General features: G+C 41.2%; 1 protein-coding gene across 1 annotated transcript in view; it reads right to left on the bottom strand.

The window, feature by feature from the left end:
• Positions 1 to 21,640, bottom strand: part of BRDT (bromodomain testis associated) — a 62,378-nt gene that overhangs the window by 16,445 nt on the left and 24,293 nt on the right. Inside the window, exons 7-16 of the mRNA XM_075936524.1 lie at positions 20,254 to 20,382; positions 19,859 to 20,029; positions 17,168 to 17,349; positions 16,807 to 17,096; positions 16,603 to 16,716; positions 8,700 to 8,837; positions 6,078 to 6,139; positions 3,373 to 3,565; positions 2,573 to 2,685; positions 862 to 985 (exon numbers count right to left, since the gene is read on the bottom strand). Coding sequence (XP_075792639.1) covers positions 862 to 985; positions 2,573 to 2,685; positions 3,373 to 3,565; positions 6,078 to 6,139; positions 8,700 to 8,837; positions 16,603 to 16,716; positions 16,807 to 17,096; positions 17,168 to 17,349; positions 19,859 to 20,029; positions 20,254 to 20,382 — 1,516 coding nt within the window. The remainder of the gene's footprint in view (positions 1 to 861; positions 986 to 2,572; positions 2,686 to 3,372; positions 3,566 to 6,077; positions 6,140 to 8,699; positions 8,838 to 16,602; positions 16,717 to 16,806; positions 17,097 to 17,167; positions 17,350 to 19,858; positions 20,030 to 20,253; positions 20,383 to 21,640) is intronic.

Genomic DNA, 21,640 nt, shown 5'->3' with positions numbered 1-21,640 from the left:
GCCCAGACCACAGTGTACCTTCCCCCAGCCCTCAGAGACACTCCCGTGGCACTTCAGAGGGGCCCCGGGCTCCAGGCTACCACTGTGGCAGCAGCTAAGAGTTCCAACCCCCTCAAATCTCCAGGTTCTGGGTCAATTGCCCCTTTACTCCTATCAGCAGGCCTGGGTGTATGCGTTACTTTTAATATATTGCTCAAGGAAATTGGCAGCCTTCAGATCACCCTTTATAGCAGAATCCCTTACTCATGGCTGCATTGCAGAATTTTAGAAAGGAATAAATGTACCACTGCATCCTGTAGTCCCTGCTATTGCAATAGTTATGCAAGATTGAAGCAGTATTTTCTCAAATTTGTTTTTACAGTAGGGAATTTTTTTGGCATCTGTTTTGACAAATCTGTTATCTGGCTTAAGGGGAGGGGAAGTAAAGAAGCAGCCACCTGGAGACATTCCAGGGAACATCAGTACAGAATCCTTTTAAAGTACAGCCAAGTTTTGCTATTATGTAATATGGCATTAATGCCGTCTAACTATTCTATCCCACAAGTAAAATGCAGGGAAAGCTAAGCCTTTTCAAATTTGAAGTCATTGGCTTTGTGCAGTCTTGGTATCAGATACAACTAGAAGAGGACATCCATTTTACTTAGCTGAATGCAAATAGAAAAGTGAATCAAAGAACAACAACAACAACAAAAGAGTAAAGGAAAAATAGTTACACTAATACTATTTAGATATTCACTTGTAAACAAATATTACATTTAGTAACACTTTATTTTGACCAGTATAATCTGAAAGTTTTCACATACATTTATTCCAAGTGCATGCCCCTGATCTCAGTTACATTTCTAATAAGACTATACATACTTTGTTCTTGATTTATGGATTTTGAGTCAGCAACTCCCCCAACGACATTGTTCTGAAGAATATTTAATTTTTCAGGTTCTTTGCCATCACTCATTGACATATTCAGGGAAGATAAATTGGATGCCTAGGAGAGAATTAAGATATTAACTGATGAGTACATTTTGAAGACTATGTGCAGTGTGCTATAATATTTATGTAACAGAAAAAGAGGAATTGCAGCAACAGATTCTTTCCATACTGTGGGCATCTAAAGTAAATTCTACATCAGGCTACTCAACATGTGGACCTTTTCTTTGCGGCCAGGGGGTGAGAGCCCAAACAAAAAAGTAGTCAATATAATATTGATATGTATTTTAGTAGTTAAATTCCTGGATTTTCATTGCTCATTAAAAATGCTGTCATATGGGTGGAAATTGGGTAAATATTACAATTTATTAATATTAGTAGAACGGACTTAAATGGGGCCTGTGTGTTGTGTAGTCTTGCCTTAATCTTTCTATTCATTCCTGTCAATGTGATAAGCTATTTGCATATATATTTGCATGTATATGCAACTATACTTTAAGTTGCAGCCCTCCGCATGTGCTGTGGGTATAATTGTGTCCCCAAGGGCTTCCAAAGCTGAGTGGCCCTGTTCTACATAAACAGGTACTGGGACTGCGCCAAGTACAGCTGAAAGAAATCAAGTGAGTGGCTGTGTGACTCTGGCTCAGAGTCCCTCTTCCTGTTTCAGAAATTTGCTCCACCCGAGTGACACTAAGTGGTAGAATCAAGCCCTAACTGGCCACCAGAAAACTCACCCAGCACAGGGAGCTCAGCTGGCCTTGTATAAAGTGTTTCACTGGCTCCTAAGAGACTAACCCACCCCAGAGTAAGAGGCAGGATGGAGCATATCTGCACTACCTTCATTCACAGCTATGTTTCTGTAGAGGTCAAACTGGCAGAAGATAAAGCAGCCCCCTACACTGTGCCGGGGTTTTCACAAATGCACTGAATAAGAGAAGGTATTACTGACCATGCACCAGACTCAGTGCAGGAGAGAAAGGGAACGTATGTCCAAGGAGAGAAAGGGAACGTATGTCCAAGAACAAAAAGCCAGCTCAGAAGAGGGACAATGTAATTAACTGTGATGTTGGGAGTTCCTTTCCCAAACCTGAAGAAAGAGTTCTAAGTGGCTTGCAAGCTTTTCTCACACAGGTCCAATAAAAGCTATTACCTCACCCACCTTTTCTCTCTAATATGCAGGGACCAACATGGCTATTTCCAGGGGAAGAAGCAAAATAAGAACTAGATGAAGATGATATTATGATTATATCAAAGTGCTTCTTTGCCTTCTGTAAGTGAAAGTGATTCTGACAGTTTTATACTTTAATATGTACACTCTAACAGTCACTGAGAGACAGTTATTCTAGAGACCCCCTACAGTTGCAAATCTTTTCATTATGGCATAAAAAGCACAATTCAACTGCCATTAAAGGAAATTAAGTCACTATTTGATTAGTGGGGATCAGATTAATACAGAACTTCTGAAGTGCTAATCATGCTCAAATACCATTTTCAGGAACACAGACTATATTGCTCCAGTATTGTAATGAATAGAAGCCTAATTTGTTATGATACTAAAGCTACTTATTCTAAGGGACAAAAGGTTAATTAGATGAAGATACTTGAGAAATCTATTTGTAGATAAATTAGAATAAGGACTATTTACCTCTGTGGCAACACAAGTAGGCTGGCTGCCAGAAGGCTGGCATGTCTTTGGAATATTTTGTGGTCTTTGCTGTAATGGTGTGGAATGCAGTGGAGAGATGACTGTAATTACACCTGAGCAAAGAAAAAAAGAGTAAATTAAAATGTGTAACTCCTAATACAGTTAGCAAACATGTATGCTTTTCTCAAATTTAGCTCAACAATATTTTAAGACTGAGAATAGCCAAGTGTACATTACAACTAGTTTTGGGGACAGTTATCTTTTTAGTTAGCTTCCCATCTGGATAATCAGTGGCAGCTCATTCAATTTTACACCACAGCTGAGAAGGATGATGAACTTTTAGACTTTGTTAGGAATATGATTAAATATTTGCAATATAGCTTTAAGGTGAGAGACTCAATCTTCCTTCCTTTAAATTTAGTTTTACCAATGCAGCATTACACCCTTGTGTTTCAATCTTGAGTCTCTTGTTATAGTCAAATGATTCTTATGTTTTGCTGCTTGTGAATAGTAAAACGACACTTATTAAAAACTGCAGTGTCTGCTGGAATGCAGTCCGCCAACACTTCAACCAGCATTCTGCTGTCTCTCGACTGCCATGATGACCCAGAAGAAAGGGTGCACAACAACACTACACAGGGAAGCTAGTGCAGGCTTTTAACTTAAACATTTCTCCCATCCCCTCTTCCAGCAAACTCCAAAAACCAAACCAGGAATTTTCTAAGAAATAATTTTCTTCCTATGGTACGATAGCCTCATATCAAGAGCAGCTATTTCATTTTCTGGTGTAAAGATTTTACCTGAAGGTAACAGCATACTTTGGTCTGGTAGATTAAGTGGACTATCTTGCAAAAGCTGAGGCCATTGTAGCACTTTATGAGAAGGCTGGATTTCTGATGATCTTTGATTGTGTAAGCTACTAGTAAAAGAAAAGGAGGTCTGCACTTCAGGAACAGCATTGCACGATGGCTTTTGTGAAGACAGAGGTATTTGCTGCTGGAAGATTTAAAATGTCATTTTTTTTAAAGTATTTCCCTTTACTTTATAAAGTAGCCTCCTTATACCTGTACAAGTCCTCTCCTTTCTACCTAGGCATTTGGAAGTGGATTTACTCTACTTCAAAATGCAGTACAAAGAATATCCATTGTTGCTAGTGCCTATAGTAGGGTTTTTTTGTGGTTTTTTTTTTTAGTTCTCTAACAGAAAATTGTACTTGTTAAATTCACAGTGACTCACAATTTAAACTTAAGTGGCATTAACTCCTGCTGTCTGGTACATACTTTGGTAAATACACTATATTCTGACTAAGCTAACAAGTGTATTATAGGAAAATTGTAGAGACATCAAGCCAGATTTAAAGTTAAGACCCAACCTGGTGCAAGGCATATTCCAAATAAGAGGTCTTGCATAATCCCTCTACAATGGTGGGCAAACAAACAGCAGTTGAATCAAGATGGACAGTTAACCGTGCCACCTGATTTTTCTATCCGGCTAAGCTTTCTGCTCTGAAAGGAGGAGCAGTATATTTGAAGCACAGGAGCACTACTCAAACTCTTCCAGGAAAGTTTTTTTTTGGGGGGGGGGGGGGGGAGGCGGGCGAAGGGGAGGTGAGGAAGAGAAACAGCTTCCAATGCCCACAATGAACTCTTTCTTGATTACATACTTTGAAATACTAGCTGCCACCTCTCCTCACCTCCCATCTGGGATCTTTCAGAGTACATATTGCAGAATGGGCAACCAGTTGCACAGGTATATACAGTAAAATGGGTATTCACAGTAAAATGGGTATTCACAGAAGTGGAGTAAATGCTTTATTTATCGGAAAAGAGCAAAAAAGAGCCTAATATGAAATTAAATATATAGAACTATTTCCTCTTAAAATTTTGCTCCTTTTTCATAGTGTGTGTAACTTTTTACATACTTCCCACATCTGTCACTATATTTGACTGAATATTTTAAGATGTGTGCAGACATACAAGTCGCTTACAGCAAAGTTGAAATCTTAACGTGCTTAGTAGCATGGTTGATTAGGTTGATTCACTTTAGTGTGTAAAGAAGGGGTGGGCAATAATTTTTGAAGGGGGAAGGGGGCCACTTCATGAATTTCAGAAATGGTCATGGGCCACCCCAGAAGGGGTAGACTTTGTGTGTTCCCCTGCCCACTGACCCTGATTGGTCTGGGGGCAGGGGAGCATGTGAAGTCTTTGGCCCCCACCCCTGCCCTGCCAGGGGTGCACAATGCTTAGAGAGAACCAACAGCTGTTTTGAACAGCTGGCGGTTCCCTCCAGTGCCATGCCCCCATGGCAGTGGGGAAAAGACCTTGCACACTCCCCCATTCCCAGGTCTCCATTGGCCTGGGAGCGGGGGAGCAGCAGAGTGGCAGCGGATTGGATCAGAGTAAGGATGTTAAGGACTAGTCGATTAGTCACTTCCCCCACCTCCTTTCTACCTCTATCAGATAGCCGCAGCAAAGGGGGCAGAGAGGAAAGGGTTTTTTTTCCCCAAAAATGGCAGCACCGGGTACAGGCTCCGTGCAGTGCTGCTGCTTTGAAATGCAGCTGTGGCATTTCAAAGGGGCAGCTCTGTGTGGAGCCCGGGGTCAGCTGACCCCGAGTTCTATGGAAATGCCGCACAGAGCCCAGGATCAGTTGGGGAATCTCTCACTGACCCCAGACTCCATGCAGGCACTTCCGCTTTGACGTGCACAAGAGCCCCTGCCAGGGACTCTTGTACGTTTCAAAGCCGGTATACCACGTTCAGCCTGGGGCCAGCGGGAAGTCCCACTGACTCTGGGCTGTACGTGGAGTTCCAACTTTGAAATGAGGAAATGCCTATCCACTAGTTGATGGAATTTCCATCAAGTAATTGACTAGTAAATTCATCAGTATTTAACATTCTTAAGTTAGAGGGTGGGCGGGCTGGATCCGGCCAACAAAGTCTGTCTTGCTCACCCCTGGAGTACAGTGTCTGGGAGGGGTTGTAACCTGGGGAAGGATGGGGTGCATCGTCTGAGAGGAGGTTGTAACCTCAGGTAAGAGGCTTCACTGAGTGGAGTGCAAAGCAGAGGCAGGGCATGCAGAGAGGTGGATCTGGGGGGCTTAGCTCTCAGTGTAAAGGGTATGAATGCGGATATTGAGCTAAAATACCTTAAAAATAAAGTAATGGTTAACAAGGTTAAGTGTTGTGTCCATATTTCTCCTAAGCCCCCGATATTCCCCTCCGCCATCTGCAGTGAACTAAGAGGATTCCCAAATGCTGTTCCCACCCCAGTAGCTGGGATAGATTTCAGCAATATCTTAACTTTGAATTTCCGCAGCAAACAAACTTTGTTCCTCCCTAGGGGCGAGGTCAACCAAATTAGAATCAAATTGAAATGTTCAAGATTTTTTTGTTTGCTAGCTGGAGAATAAAGTTATGTAAGTGATTTCAGCAAAAGTCAACGGCATGTCTTTTAAATGTTAGAATACATATAACTTTACAGCTTCAAGAGAAATAGGAATTTACCTCCATTTGTTCTTTGGAAGTCAGGCTGTTCTGTCTGGTTCCATTTGGTTTTGAGCTTATTTCTATAAATCATAAATAAAGTGAAATGAAAAGTCAGGTATTCACATCTTTTGTACGATTCACATTAGGATTTTTTTTTTTTAAATTGGTGTTGCAGTAGCAGGCTTGCCAACAGCAATTCTGGGCCCAAAGGCAGAACAGTAAATGGGCCCCCCATCCCTCCCAGGCACTCACAAGTTGTGCCCACATGGACACAGTCTGCTGATATTTGGGTGGTGCTGCGCCTGTGCTGGCTAGTACCCAACAAGATGCCAGCTGCACGACTAGGCGCTGTTAACCAGCACAGCCAGATCTTCCACATGGCCACCTGGCAGGGTTGCCGACTGTAATCATGCAAACCCAGGGCCGGATTAAGACCTTTAGAGGCCCTAAGCACTGAAAAGATTATGGTGGCGTCCCCCCCCCCGATATGCAATTCAAAATAAAAATACTATACTGTAAAAATCTCCTTTTTTTTTGGTGCCCCAAGCACATGCTTAGTCTGCCTATTGGGTAATCCAGCCCTGTGCAAACCCAAAGACCCTGGCCCTACCTCTGGCGCGACACCTTCCCTGAGGCCATGTCCCTTCTCCAAGGCCCCACATCCAGTCACTATAACTCCTCCCTCTAACACTTGTTCCCTCAAAGTCTCACCATTGGGGCACTGGAGAGGGCACAGGCTCTGGGCTGAGTGTTGAAGTACAAGGCGTGTGTGCGTGCGTGTGTATATCAGTGCTTACCTAGGGAAGCTCCCAAAAAGTGACTGACATCTGTTTGGCAGCAGTTCCTAGGTGGAGCCAGGGGGGTCTCTGCACACTACTGCATGCAGGCACCTCCTTCACACTTCCCATTGGCTGTAGTTCCCAGCCAATAGGAAGCTTTAGAGTCTGCACTTGAGGAAGGGGTAGCACATGGAGACCCTGGGGTGGGGAAGGTCTTGAGGACCACAGCGACCTACCAGCCACTTCCAGGAGTGACAGGCAAGAAGCCTGTCTAGCCTTACTGTACTGAGGTCTACAGCAGCCCCCCCACACACTGTTTTAAATCACCCTGAGCCCTTTGCTGGATCTGGGCAGTAGCACCTTTTATTATATGCACTGAACAGACAGACCTCCCTGTCCCAGAGATTTTACTCCTGTTCACAAAGTTAAAGATAAGTTATGGTATCCTGACATGCTCCTGTGTCTGGAACAGCCCCTAATATGAACTTAAATCAGTCCTATACAGCTAGCTGTCTCAGTACACACCAATACAAGACCATAGGTACATATTCAGGAGAGGTAGCCTCTCCTGCTACTATAGGTATGTTCTGTTTTTAGTGCACTAGCTCAGAGTTAGCACAGGAATGTTTCCTTGAGCTAGATCATCTCCAGCTCAAAGTATAGATATGCCCTTAGTTTTCATTAACTACATTCATATTTTTATTTAATCTGAAATGGTAGGTGAACATATACTAAACATTACAAAAGCAGATAAATATTTAATATGCTGCCAATGATTTAAAACACCTATACTAAATCAAGTTAAAATTAATGTATGAAACTAAGTGAAAAGCAGCTGTATTTCTAACAGAAAAACTTGTTGTACCAGTAAGCCTCATGTCAGTTTTCAAACACCATGATTCCAAGTTCAGAATACATTCTGTATGATTTTAGAATACTTCTATTTTTACTTAAAGATGGTAATTCAGTATATATGAAATTAGACATTTAAATTAGTGACAGATACCTAACTCCTACATTTAATTTTAGCTGTAAGATGAAATACTGTAGCTAGTTGGTCTGGGAATAATTATTAGTTAGTTCTACAAATCAGTGTGCTGAGAAAGCGTAAGGCAAGGGGGAAGAATGAGCTATGGTAACTCCTACCATAAGGATAACCCTCCCTTCTATGTAAGATGCTAAAACGTGCATCATTGGAGAAAAGATTACAAGTGTTATTTTTCCCTAATGTAAACAGGCCCTAAATATTGAGCTATGCTTTTGCTAGAGTTTGACAATCCCATCATATACATTTATACTAAAGAGTTTTTAACAACTTGAAGTAGGAGCATTAGAAATTCTATGGGTAAGAGTTTTAGATTCTACATTTGACCTTATCCCGCCATATCAATTTATTTTTCTATTTCTTAAAAAGAATTTTGCTGCTGTGTGGTAGGCCTACACACAAATAAAATATTTCTATAGCGCTGATGATAATAATCATCATGCTGTTACCAACACTTAGGCAAGGCTGTTTTTAGACCGATATGAATGAGATGATAGTAGGCTTTTAAAAGTACTTCAAGGTATTAAATAACCTAGTGTATAGTTTATGACAAGCTCCAATGCAGACAACTTCTAGTAGCAAAATGTTTCATTCCTAATTTCAATTATTTTTATAAATGTATTTTACAGCTAAAACTTCTTTAGAAAAAGTGTTTCAGGTATTTCTACTTCATAGCATTCAATCAGACGATGGCATCCTGGAACATGTAATAAGTCAGCAGGGCAAGAAATATGAAAACTGAAACGTCTTTGTAACAGCTGAAGAATGAGGTCCTGTATCTGAAGAGACAGATGCTATACAGTGAGGTTATCTGACCTGATTCCGAGTCACTGGTATCTGAGGAGCTAGAATCACTGCTACTGCTACTGCCAGAGTCTGAAGAGGAGCTACTGGGGCTACTCTCACTCAATCGGCTTGGTCTGCCAATCATCTTTGGTACAGCGTTATCTTCAGCTACAAGATGAGAAAAGGAAGTTAAAAATACATAGAGCCCTGAAAGTCTTATGAATATAAATGTTAAGATTAAGATTGCTACATTCAGGTCTTTGCTCCAGCTGAGTGACTGTCAGGAAGGACAACCTTTGCTAAATCTATTCACTCTTCAAGGAGAATAATCTGTGTCTGACATTGCTTTGGGAACTCTGGCCCCTTGGGCTGCATTTAGACTGGAATGATTTTGCGTAAAATCTTGCTGCCTGTCTACACTGGCCATGAGTATTTGTGCAAGAACACTGACTTTGTAATATACAAAAATCAGTGGTTCTTGCGCAAATACTCTGACAGTCCCGCTCAGGGATAAGCCCTCTTGCGCAAGTATTCTTGCCAATGTAGACAGCAACGCTAATTTCTTGTGTAAGAGAGCATGAAATGGCCATCGGAACTTTCTTGCACAAAAGAGCGTCTACACGGACGCTTTTGCGCAAAAGCAAATCTTTTGTGCAACGGCACATGCCAGTATAGACGCTCTCTTGCGCAAATACTTAATGGAAAAACTTTTCTGTTAAAAGTATTCACACAAAATCATGCCAGTCTAGAGACAGCCTACTCTCTCCTTAGGGTAGTAGAAATATCTTTTTGGTATTAAAAAGGATGGGAAGAACAACTTAGCTCAGTTGATAAAGACTTGGAGAGAGTTTGACAACAGTCCTTGTTTTAGCAGGCTGAAACTCCTGAATAACTATTTTAAGGAGAAAGCTGCAATTACCGGCTAGATATGGCACCATCAGCAATAGATTTTGGGGAAAAATGTGTGTCTGCATACCATACATATTCTCACAGAATAAGATACACAAGCAAAAGCATGAAATAGCCCCCAAGGTAGATGTGAGATACACATTTCTATTACAGAAATTATTACACCTCGGTCACATTTGGTACTGAAGCCAGTCAAACAGGATCCTAGATTAGACCGACCACCAGTCCGGTACGGCAATTTAGATTTCCCTAAGTTTGTAAGAGTGTTCCTGGACAGAAGACACATCAAGGTAAAGAACAAAAATAGCCAGCCACACAACAGAATTCCAGTTCAGGTATTGGTTTTCTTCCACTAGACTATGCAGAGTGACACAACCCTTTTTAATAATAAATAATAAAATCTAACCATATTTAATGTTTTCTTCCACTCTTAAAATAAGGAAGAAAATCATATTGCACTTTCCGAAGTGAATGCAAATAGGCTTGTCTCCCTCTTCCAGGAACCAGTAAAGGGCCATTGAAGTAAATTGATCAGAGATTTCATGGTTCTTTTTCTTCTCCAGAGTTCATTACCCTTTTTCCAAAATACAAGATTCAGAGTGTGCACTGATTTTGTACTATGCAGTCTTTCTCTACAGAATCCAGGAAGGGGGGGGGGGGGGGGAAATCAAGATTTAGAGTGAACTTGAAAACCAAGTTTAAAAAAAGCATATGTTCTTATTCTATCATGCTTTTTAATTGCTGCCATGCTCAAGAAATCGGTCTCATGGTTGTCTCGCTGTTGGACGCTAAACTGGAAAGTCTCCTCATCTCCCATGCAGTAAGCTATAGAGAGTTTCATTTGTGGTGTTTGTACTATGGGACTTATAGTCTGCAATGCAAGCAGCACACAGAAGACATGTTAAATGGGAAGACGGTACATTCCACATTATCTAAAATGAGGGTTTGGGGAAGAAGAAGCAGGACTGTGTATACTGATTTTTTTTTGCTTCTAATGTAGCTGAATTTCCATAAGAGAGTTGTATAGCAAGACCTGAGTCACTATAAGCAACCACCGGGGTATACATTACTTACCCTGGCCATTTCTGGTGCAGGAGTGTTCCTATACTTTTCCCCAATTGGCTATACAGTCATGGTTTACCTAGTCTTAAAAAGGGATTTGCCTCAAAGCGAGCCATGATAGACTAGGCATAATCTCTGGCTCTTCTGGAAAAAAGAAGGTGCTGAAGACTAAGATATAGGCTTGGTGTCATTCCACACAGTGTAGAAGTTCTGTATTAATTATGCTAGGATAATGCCTCAAAACCAGAGACAGAACCAGCAGTGCTATGTTCATCACAGTACTGTAAAAAACTGAGTGAAAGTTGATTGGCACCTCTGGATAACCCCTCCCCCCTTTTAGCTCTTCCTTGCTCAGGACTGCTAAGCAAGAGTTTCTTTACTCATGCCCTGAAGTGTATTTTACTGAGGGTTTAGAGGTCTCATCTTAGATGCAGAATTTCAATAGAGTTTACCTCACCTCAAAGTAGCAAGTGCCTCAGAGCATCTGGTCACATCCTACATAACTGACATAGCTTAGTGCTTTGCAGGGATCAACACATAACTCCAACCAAATCCAGCACTGTGTGCTAGAGAGCCTGGCATTGATGCAGATTGGTCTATACTACTAATTTATGCCAGAATGGTTACATTTCTCAGGGAGATGGAAACCCCACACCTCTGGGCAACGCAATTATAATGACCTAACTCCCGGCTTAGACTGGCTTCTCCATGGACATACTCCACCTCCCCAAGAGGTGGACAACTGGAAAAGCACTTGTCAGCCTAGTTATAGTCTTCATAGAGTACTGTAGCAGTGCCCTGCAGGGCTATAAGCTTAGATGTACCCTTGCCCAAGCCATGGCCTCTGATCAATGCATTCCAGAAGCATTAGACCCTCTGTGCCGATTTTACTGGTCTACAATTTTTTAGAAGTCGTCTGCTTCGGAGATAAAATGTGTTATTTATTATGGATTTTGATGTACTGAATTAAAATATGACAATTAAAACAACTGATTGGCTGTTTCCAAGATATTTAAGTTTTTACATCTATGTATATTGTGTAGATAGTTTTAATCATAAATTGTAAACCTAGGTCTTATCATGTAAAGCAACCATTAACACATGAAAATATTTCACCTGTCCTGTTCATGTAACACTTTAAAAAAAAATCAGCAAAAGGGTTATATAAATAATAATGAAATAAGGCAAAAAACTATTATGTACATAGTTTAGTCCTATTCAGTGTCTACTTGGCGCTTCTTGGCTTGTCTCTTGTATTTATTAAATGGAGCATCTCTTGTCACTGTCCAGCAATAGTCTGCAAGCATCGATGGGCTCCATTTGCCCGGATAGCATTTCTCCATTGTTGCAATGTCCTGGTGAAATCACTCGCCGTGCTCGCTCACTGCTCCGCAGTTTGGTGGAGGAAAAAAAAAAAATCTAGATGAGAGTGCAAAAAAATGTATCTTTAGTGACATGTTGCAACCAAGGCTTTTGTAGGCCTTGAGGAGGTTTTCCCACCAACAACCTGTAGTTGTTGTCTGCCTTGTTGTTTCTGAGAAAATTTATTGCCACTAACTGGAAGGCTTTCCATGCTGTTTTTTCCTTGCCACACAGTGCACGGTCAAATGCATCATCTCGAAGAAGTTCACAAATCTGAGGACCAACAAAGACACCTTCATCTTAGCTTCACTTAACTTTGGAAATTTTCCATGGAGGTACTTGAAAACTGCTTGTGTTTTGTCCATGGCCATGACAAAGTTCTTCATCAGACCCAGCTTGATGTGTAAGGGGGGTAACAATATCTTCCTTGATTCAACAAGTGGTGGACGCTGAACACTTTTCCTCCCAGGCTCCAATGACTGTCGGAGTGGCCAATCTGTCTTGATGTAGTGGGAATCTCTTGCACTACTGTAGCCAGACCTGAACCCCCATTTTAACATCCATTTTTGTCTGCCTGAAAGCATGCAGGGCACACAAAGCAGAAAAACAGCATGATCTTTGAAAACCTTGGAGCAGGAGGTTCAGATATGCTGGCTCAGTGACCATGGACAACTGTAAGCAGAGATAAGAGGGTGGTCAAACTAAGAGGCTGCACAAAAGTGCCCTTGACTTAATCCATATTGATACGAACGCACAGCAGTTCGCAGGGGGAGGAATCTCCCACCCAACAAGAATATCCGGCACTCCTAATTTAGCTATCTTCCTCTCTTACAAGTGTAAATTAACTTGAAATTTGTTTTTAAGAACTGGTGCCACAAAACGGACCAGTACAATTTGGCCTCTTAAGATAAGAAAGAGAATACGGGCCCCCAGGGGTATAAAGATGAGTCCAGCAGCACACCTACTCTGTGTGTCAATCTACCACCTATCTGCTGGTCGGGTTTGGTGTTTGACCTCCCGAGGTTCCAGAGGGGACGCCCACCTCGTATTCGTCTTTCCGAGGAATTGAGGGACCGACCCTGGCCTGACACGCTGGAGTCGAGAGGCACAGAAGGGGGTAAAAATTTTACCTGGATGTGGTCCTTTAAGTATATATATATATACACACACACACACACACACATACACACACACACACACACACACAGCCCTGACCATCGGCTGACAACGACTATCCCATTCGCAGAGAAAACAGCGGTTCTTTGTGTATCCAGTCTGCAGACCAAGCAAGAGAGCAACAACCCTCAAATCACCACAAAGCTGCCACTGATGTTGGTCATAGTTTATGAACCTCAAAAGTTGTTTCATGTTGTCATAGGTTTCCTTCATATGGACTGCGTGACCAACTGGAATTGATGGCAAAACATTGCCATTATGCAGCAAAACAGCTTTAAGACTCGTCTTCGATGAATCAATGAACAGTCTCCACTCATCTGGATTGTGAACGATGTTAAGGGCTGCCATCACACCATCGATGTTGTTGCAGGCTACAAGATCACCTTCCATGAAGAAGAATGGGACAAGATCCTTTTGACGGTCACGGAACATGGAAACCCTATCACCACCTGCCAGGAGATTCCACTGCTGTAGTCTGGAGCCCAACAGCTCTGCCTTACTCTGAGTAGTTCCAAATCCCTGACAAGGTCATTCAGTTCACCTTGTGTTAGGAGGTGTGGTTCAGAGGAGGAGGATGGGAGAAAATGTGGGTCCTGTGACATTGATGGTTCAGGACCAGAAGTTTCATCCTCTTCCTCGTCTGACTCAAGTGAGAATGATTCTGGTGCAGCAGGAACCAGCAGTCCTTCTCTGTAGGATACTGGGTGTATAGCTGATGGAATGTTTGGATAATGCACAGTCCACTTTTTCTTCGACACACCTTTCACAACTGGAGGCACCATGCAGAAGTAGCAATTGCTGGTATGATCTGTTGGATCTCTCCAAATCATTGGCACTGCAAAAGGCATAGATTTCCTTTTCCTGGTAAAGCACTGGCGAAGATTTTTTCCACAAGTGTTGCAGCATATGTGTGGGGCCCACCTCTTGTCCTGATCTCCAATTTCGCAGCCAAAATAAAGGTGATGGGATTTCTTAACCATAGTGGTTATACTGCACTTTTGTGGTGCAAAAGTCACTTCACCACAAACATAGCAGAAGTTATCTGCACTGTTCACACAAGTACGAGGCATCTCTGCTCACTTTGGCTAAACAGAAATGTGTCCCTTTGCAAAATTAAATATTGACAAATAAGAGAGCACGACACTGTATGATTTCTAGAGCGGATATAGGGCAATTTGTTCAGCAGAGTGATGTAAGCTTCATTATGATTGCATCATCCATGACTTCTAGGAATAACATGATGAAATTCATATCATGTATGACGCAATACCAGCTTCAGATTGCATCCTTCATTGTTTTGCCTAAAAAGCAAGTACTGTCCAAACCCAGTCAGATTTATTCATAGATCCAGTCAAAGATGTATTTTAGTCATTTCTGGTTTAAATTGAGATCCCTTACCTTTATAACTCACTTATCCTCCGCCATTCGCAAGTCAAGGGTTGTATATACTGACCCAATAGCATATCTTGAAAACTAGAGCCAATCAACAATTTTATGCATCATTTTAGTTCTCAGTGACCCAGAATTAGTAAAGTTTGGCTACATTTATTTCTGAAGCATTTTGGCTGTAGAGCAGCGTTTCCTATTGAATTTAATCCATTGACACTGGTGTTCAAGAGAGCCTCATGCCCTCTCCATGGACCCCAATGCTGTGAGACTGCTGGGTACAGATAATGATCAAGATATTTCTTAGAGGCCTTTAACTGCACACTTTTTGCAGGTACTTGCCTGTGTCTTTACCATAGTGAAAGAAGAGATGAAGATGGAAAAGAAATTCAATATGCACACCACCAAAACAGAATAGGATTTAAAAAAAAACACATGGTTATGTGAAATTTTTTCTGAAGCATTTGTGTACGGTAAACTGAGGCAGTCCATGGTATCTTGCTGAGAACTGACAACTCAAATCCGAAATTATTAGGGTAGGCCTGGGAAGCACACAGACAGTTACCATGACTCTGGTTCCCCTGGCAACTACATTCCAAAAGGGCCTCACTCTGATAAGGCCTGGCTGGTACCAGCCAGGCTGTGAGATTTTCTCACTGTTTCCTTTAATTTCAGATTAATCAGCTTGGATCCCAAGGACTGTGCAAACACAAGGAAGGAGTCATCTCACAGTAGACATCACAATTTCAGCAACATAAATGATCAATTAGCCATTTTGGGGCTTCCATCCTGTTTATGTTGGCACATTTAGCTCATTAGGAATAACTACCTGTATTAGAAACAAAAAACAGGACTATGTAGCACTACATATGTAGCACTGCATACTACTATGTTTCAGCTACACCAGACTAACATGGCTACATTTCTATCACTATTCTACCTATATTAGTGATAACATGTTTAATTGGCAATGGGTGGAGATACTGTATAACTCTTGTAGTTCATTGCCTTATGTGCATCTCTTACTTCCACTGCTAGACCTATCAAATCACTTCTCCTCCGTCCATCTGCTACCTATATAATCTAGTGTAAGTTAATGCTCACCAGGCTAACCACCTGATGGGTACTCCACCAGCGCTGTGAACCAATAAATCCTCTGCTTGTTTTCACCTGCACCCAGTGTGTCCGGTATTATTCCCTACAGTTTGCTATTAGCCATTATCAGATGTAGGATGCCACACAACAAAGAGGTTGAATCTAGTGCAACTGACAATTACTGTGGTCTGGCTAACACCCTATATTGCCTGAGAGAGATGCTAACCCCCCAAAGCACAAACATTTCTAAAAATATTAACAAAAGCTACAGAAAAGGTTATGTAACAGATATAGTCTTGACAGAAGAAAGAGATAGTTGGTTTCAACTAGGGATATAAGTGACTAGTCAACTACCTGATAAGCATAGGCTTACGGGGTAGTCAAGTTAACTAGTCACTCCCCTGATACAGAGGCAGCAAGGGAAAGGAGCAGGAGCTGGGGGGGGAGCCAGCTTAAGAGCAGGTTCCCCCCAGCACGGTCTCTGCAGGGGACAGGGTGTATGGTAGGGGAAGCAAAGGCGGAGTGGGAAACTGTGCAAGTGGGTTCCCTGATGTGCCTCTGCCTTTGAAATGTAGCAAGAGCCACAGGCAGCTCTTGTTACTACATTTCAAAGGCACAGGCGCAGCCAAGGTAACAAGAGCTGCCCGTGGCTCTTGCTACATTTCAAAGGCAGAGCCACAGCCGGGATAGCAAGTGATTAATCAAAGCAATTAGCTGATCAATCAAAATTTAACATCCCTAGTTTCAACTACACCAAAACTCATGGTTTGCCAATACTGACGAGAGAGTCCTTATTCTCACAGGTAAGACAATGCTAATGGCTGGAAACTTCTAGTCTCTCTAACAGTTTAAGAGAGAAATCTCAGCAGTCACATCAGAGTGCAGATGTCAGGAGGAAATCTCACTATAGAGAACAGAGCAGTGCAACTAATGGTCACTTTACATTTAGTGTTTTGCTTTTTAGGATTTAACTGCCCATTGACATCCAGCAGCCTCTTTTCCAAAGCTTGTTTTTTCTGAAAATTAAGTTCTTCTTTTGACTTCTCTGGTTTCTTCGCTGTATAGAAAAAAAAAAAAAAAAAAGACAAAGTTACCCCCAAATCCAAAATAGATCTGGCTAAACATATTGTGTAGAGTTTATACACACCATGTTTTCTTCGTCTTTTCCTTAAACAAGCCATCACGTATTTCTCTAATTCTCTAAGCGTCGATGCTTTTAAAGTTTCAAAGTCTATTTCTATCTCATCAGGATTAGAGTTTCTCAGGGAAGGCTCTCTTGACTGTATTATATATACTACTTTTCCAAGCTTATCTCCAGGAAGTTTGTTTATGTCCAAACTCAACTGCCTTTTTTCATCATAATTCATAGGCTTGGCACTATCCTCATCTTCTGACTTATGTGTCAGTGACACTTGCTGCTTAGTTTTCTTTGACTGGCTACAAAAGAGAGAGTTTACTTCATTGAGAGCAATGTAAAATAGTTTGTCACCCACATAACTCTCACTTACGTGTTTAAAGACCATTTTTTCTTTGACTTTTTTTGTTTTAGCTTTTTCTTCTTTTGATTCACACATTTGTGTTTGGATTTTTCTCTGCCTCTTTCCTCCTTTTTAGACTTTCCTTTTTTCTTCCTCAGCTTGGGCAAGGTAGTTTTGGCCAAAGCCCTCAACTGTTGGTGAACAGCTTTAAGCTATGAAAGAAGAGAAGACACTAAGAATCTTGATAGTCATTACAGGAGAAAATATTAGGTAGGGAGAAACTGGTCCTGAAGGCTATGGGAGAGTTTTGGCAGGGATGGACAGAGTACTCAGTGGTATAACAAGAAAGTAGGACAGGATGAGAGGAGGTTTGGAAAATGGGAGCTTGCATTTAGGGAGTGGGGACATTTGTAACACATGCACAGAGAGAGAACTGCATTTTTTTCCTCCAAGTCTGGGAGGAGGATGGCAGGTCTTCCTTCCTGCAGGAGGATCCCAAAGCTCTTCTTTAGCATGAGGAACTTGGGGCTCAAGTGTCCCAGTGCACCACTTGCCCACCTCCAATGAGAAGGTTCTGTGCGAGGCAGTCTAGAGAGAATGGAGACAGAATCTTCTAAAATAGTTGGAACTTGTGTTAAGTCTTGGAATCTGGCTAGACCATTATCTTGAAACAAAGACAAAAAAGTGCTGACTTCATTATGATCATCTGAACTATAGAACACCTGCAGAGACACTCGTGTTTTGTCCAACAAAAAAGGGACCAGTTCACATTAGGGAGATTAAGAAAGGAAAGGATGGTTAAGCTGCCTACATTGAGACGTGTACAGTGACCATATTTTTTAAACTAAAAATAGGGACACCTTAACCAGGCCCCTTAACACTGCTAGCTATGCCCCCTGGCCCGGTAGGCCCCACTCACCTGCCAGAGGAAGTCCCTCCCCTGGGAGTAGTACTTCTGGGGTCAAGACGTACATGTGACTGGAAATAAAGGGTGTCATGTGACTCCTCTGAACTCCTCCCACTGTCCTCTACCAATAGGGATGGGTTTGGGAACTATAGAAGCCCCCCATGCAACTATACTGCAATTACCTTAATCCTGATCCCAGACCTAGGGTCTCAGGACACTGCAGCACTAGGGGTCCAACCTTAATTCAAGATGAGATCAAGGATCTAAGGCCTATTATTTTTCAGTGTAGATGCAGCCTGGAAGTCATACAGAACTATCCCACAATTTTATGGACATCTTCCTTAGTCCTCTTAAAAGATTAAGCTTACCAATTCCAATTAACAGGTAATCAGAGGGGGCTGCAGATCTTGTGGTTTAGCCAAGGCAGTCTTTTGCCATATTTTCTATCTTTCCGACACAGCGGAATAGCTTGCTTTTGGGCCCTTAATGTCCCTTTTAAAACCTGCCAACTCTCCTCAGTTGTTTTCCCCCTCAGTCTTGATTCCCCTGGGACCTTACCTATCAGCTCTCTGAGCTTACCAAAATCCACCTTCCTGAAATCCATTGTCTCTATTTTGCTGTTCTCCCTTCTGCCCTTCCTTAGAATTGTGAACTCTATGATTTCCATGATCACTTTCACCCAAGCTGCCTTCCACTTCCAAATTCTCAACCAGTTCCTCCCTATTCGTTAGGATCAAATCTAAAACAGCTTCCCCTCCCAGTAGCTTTTTCAAAAAAGTTGTCTCCAATGCAGTCCAAGAACTTATTGGCTAGTCTGTGCCCAGCTGTGTTATTTTCCCAACATATATCTGAATAGTTATATTATATAAATAAAGGGTAGACTTATAATAGGAATGAAAGCATGAAGGAGTTTCAGTATTATGTTAAAGCAAAATGCAGGACATGTGATTTGTCCTTTTCATATTTGTTCATTTTTTTAATTGTATCCTTTGGTATATATGGTTGTGACTACTTTCTTCCACTATTTGATCTGAGGAAGTGGGTCTGGCCCACGAAAGCTCATCAGCTAATAAACCATCTTGTTAGTCTTTAAAGTGCTACATTGTCCTGCATTTTGCTTCAACTACCCCAGACTAACACGGCTACATTTCTATCAGTATTATGTTAGGCATTTAAGAGTCCAAGTCAGTACTCTCAGAAAGTAGTTAACATAGGAGAGTGATAATTTGTGAAGTGAAGGATCTTTGAGAGAATCTAAAAAAGGCACATAAAAGCAGCAAGGGTATCCATGAAGAAAGAGTCCTGGGAAGGACACAGTTAAAAAAGGAAGGTGTAATTGAGTAGCCAGAGACAGAACCACAGCCCCATAAGGGTAGGAGAGCGAACAAAAGAAATTAAGTGACTGGTCTTAAATGTTAAGTGGCTACCTTTTCAGCTACTTAAGAGGTGCAAAGCACCCAATGGGATTAGTGCTTCAGAACAAGGCTATACCAACTGCATTTAGGCACTGGTGGAAGTTTTAGCCAATGCATTTAAAAACAGGTAGCAGATGCTATACAACATCTGCCTACTCAAGGCTCTGAAGCCACTGCCAGTATGTAGAAAGTGAAGCCTGCTGTTAGAGAATTTGTCATTTCCCACAGTGTAACCACAGCTCAGTAGGCTACCACTCAGGAAAAGAATTCTGAATGCACACTTTTGTATACACATTTAAAACATTTACAGACAGCTCCTGGTTCTAGAATGGAAGAGATGTGTGAATGAGCCATCTAAAGCTGTAATAGTCATGTACTTTGCAGAGCACTGCTGCTTACCTGCTCCTGAAGCTTTGCAAGGCGCCTTGCTCTTTCCTCTTCTGAATCTTCAGATCTTTCTTCAGAGGAGTCATCACTGCTGCTTTCACTAGAAAGAGTGCTTGCTATTTCTGTTCTGGGCTGTGACTTGGGTTCATCTGGAATTTTGGCAAATTGCATCTCAAAGATATCCTAAAAAAATAAAAAGTTATGAAAGAGGTTGCAAAGGAGAGTAAAAGAATTTCACAACCTATAATACCCTTTTTATTGATCTAGATGTCATAGGAGTGATTACAGATCACCTAGCATCCAATGATTGCTCCTCTCTTACAAGGTAATTCTCCAAGAGCTTACCAGAACCGCTGCACAGTGGGAACCTTAGGTAATTCAGTTTCATTTTTTAAGTGGTAACTCACCTGCAGTTTTCTTGCCATAGCAACCACTTCATGGTCAGGAGAGTTGTACTTGTAGCAATTTATAAACATCAATCTAATGTCTGCAGCAAACTCTTGTATATCTTTATATTCATAATTATCCATTTTCTTCTATGGATAACAGAAAAATGAAGATGATTTTAGATTGTGTAAGTTTTAAGCTACAGAGTATTTATGTAGAACTTCTGCCAAAAATACAGAAGTTGAGGAAGGGAAACTCCCAGCATCAGAATAAATATGGGACAGTAAGGTTACCCTATTGCAGAAGCTCCAAAACCATTATTTAAAACACAGACGCAACGGAGGAGACTCTAGTATGTATGTTCTAAGTATCTACTGTCAGCAATATAACTTTATTGAAATAAAGCTATGGATAATAACAGGTTTGAATAACTAAACTGTCTGCTATACAGCTAAAAACCTTTACTAATGTTTAGTTACAGATTACAAGGAATCTGCATTTATTCTACATGAGTCTCTTCTTTAATTTAATTTGTACTGTAACTCAAATAGAGGACTGAAATACTCTTAAGTCAATACAGGACAAAGATTTTGAAAGTTAAAGGATAAATATGAGCACTTAAAGTTGAGTTTCCAGATCCTAATTTAGCTATCTAAATAAATGGCCTAATTTGCAAAAGAACTGACAGCTTCACTGAAGTCAATTGGAGACATTAGGTGCTCAGTTTTTCTAAAGCCACTTCTTTAGGTACCTTAATTAGATCTGGGAACCCAGCATTAGGAATCAACAAGTTAAGTATCCATTTTGTCAGTCATTGGCTACACTATCTTAAGGACTTATTTCTTATAATGGAGACAAAAGATGAATTATGGCCCTATCACTGAAGGCAGGGAAACAGTTAAGTTTATGCCAAGGTAGGGCGCTCACACGGTTGAGACATTTTGGTTTGAGGTTTCAGATGGCATCATGAGACTGAGCCTTGAATGACTATAGTGATGCTTAAGTACTGGGAAAGTGTTAGAGACCATCACTTGTTTATATACTAAACTGTCAGCATATATAAAAAGCAACCCAAAATGTACTTTGACATGTGCTCAAATGGGTTTATAACAGAAACAGACTAGAAACTTAAAAAGGTTGTTCCACAACTACAAGTGGGCTTAAGACTTTAACTCAAGCAAGCTACTAATTTGAGATTGCTTGCTGTAGGTGCAGTGCAATAAACTCATTACTTTACCATTTAATCGATAACTGGAAATTTAAAAAAACCCATAGGATACTATATACAGCAAGATATGAAGTCTTTATGCTGATTTTCTTTAAACAGAGTCTTCATGATCTTTTCAGGTTCCATTTAAAAAGGTATTTAATTTAGGACTTAAATTCCCTAAATATGAGAATAAATCA

The sequence above is a fragment of the Pelodiscus sinensis genome, chromosome 9 (assembly GCF_049634645.1).
Source record: "Pelodiscus sinensis isolate JC-2024 chromosome 9, ASM4963464v1, whole genome shotgun sequence".
Taxonomy (NCBI): domain Eukaryota; kingdom Metazoa; phylum Chordata; order Testudines; family Trionychidae; genus Pelodiscus; species Pelodiscus sinensis.
The sequence above is the reverse complement of the archived record's forward strand: the minus strand, read 5'-3'. Positions and strand labels throughout refer to the sequence as shown.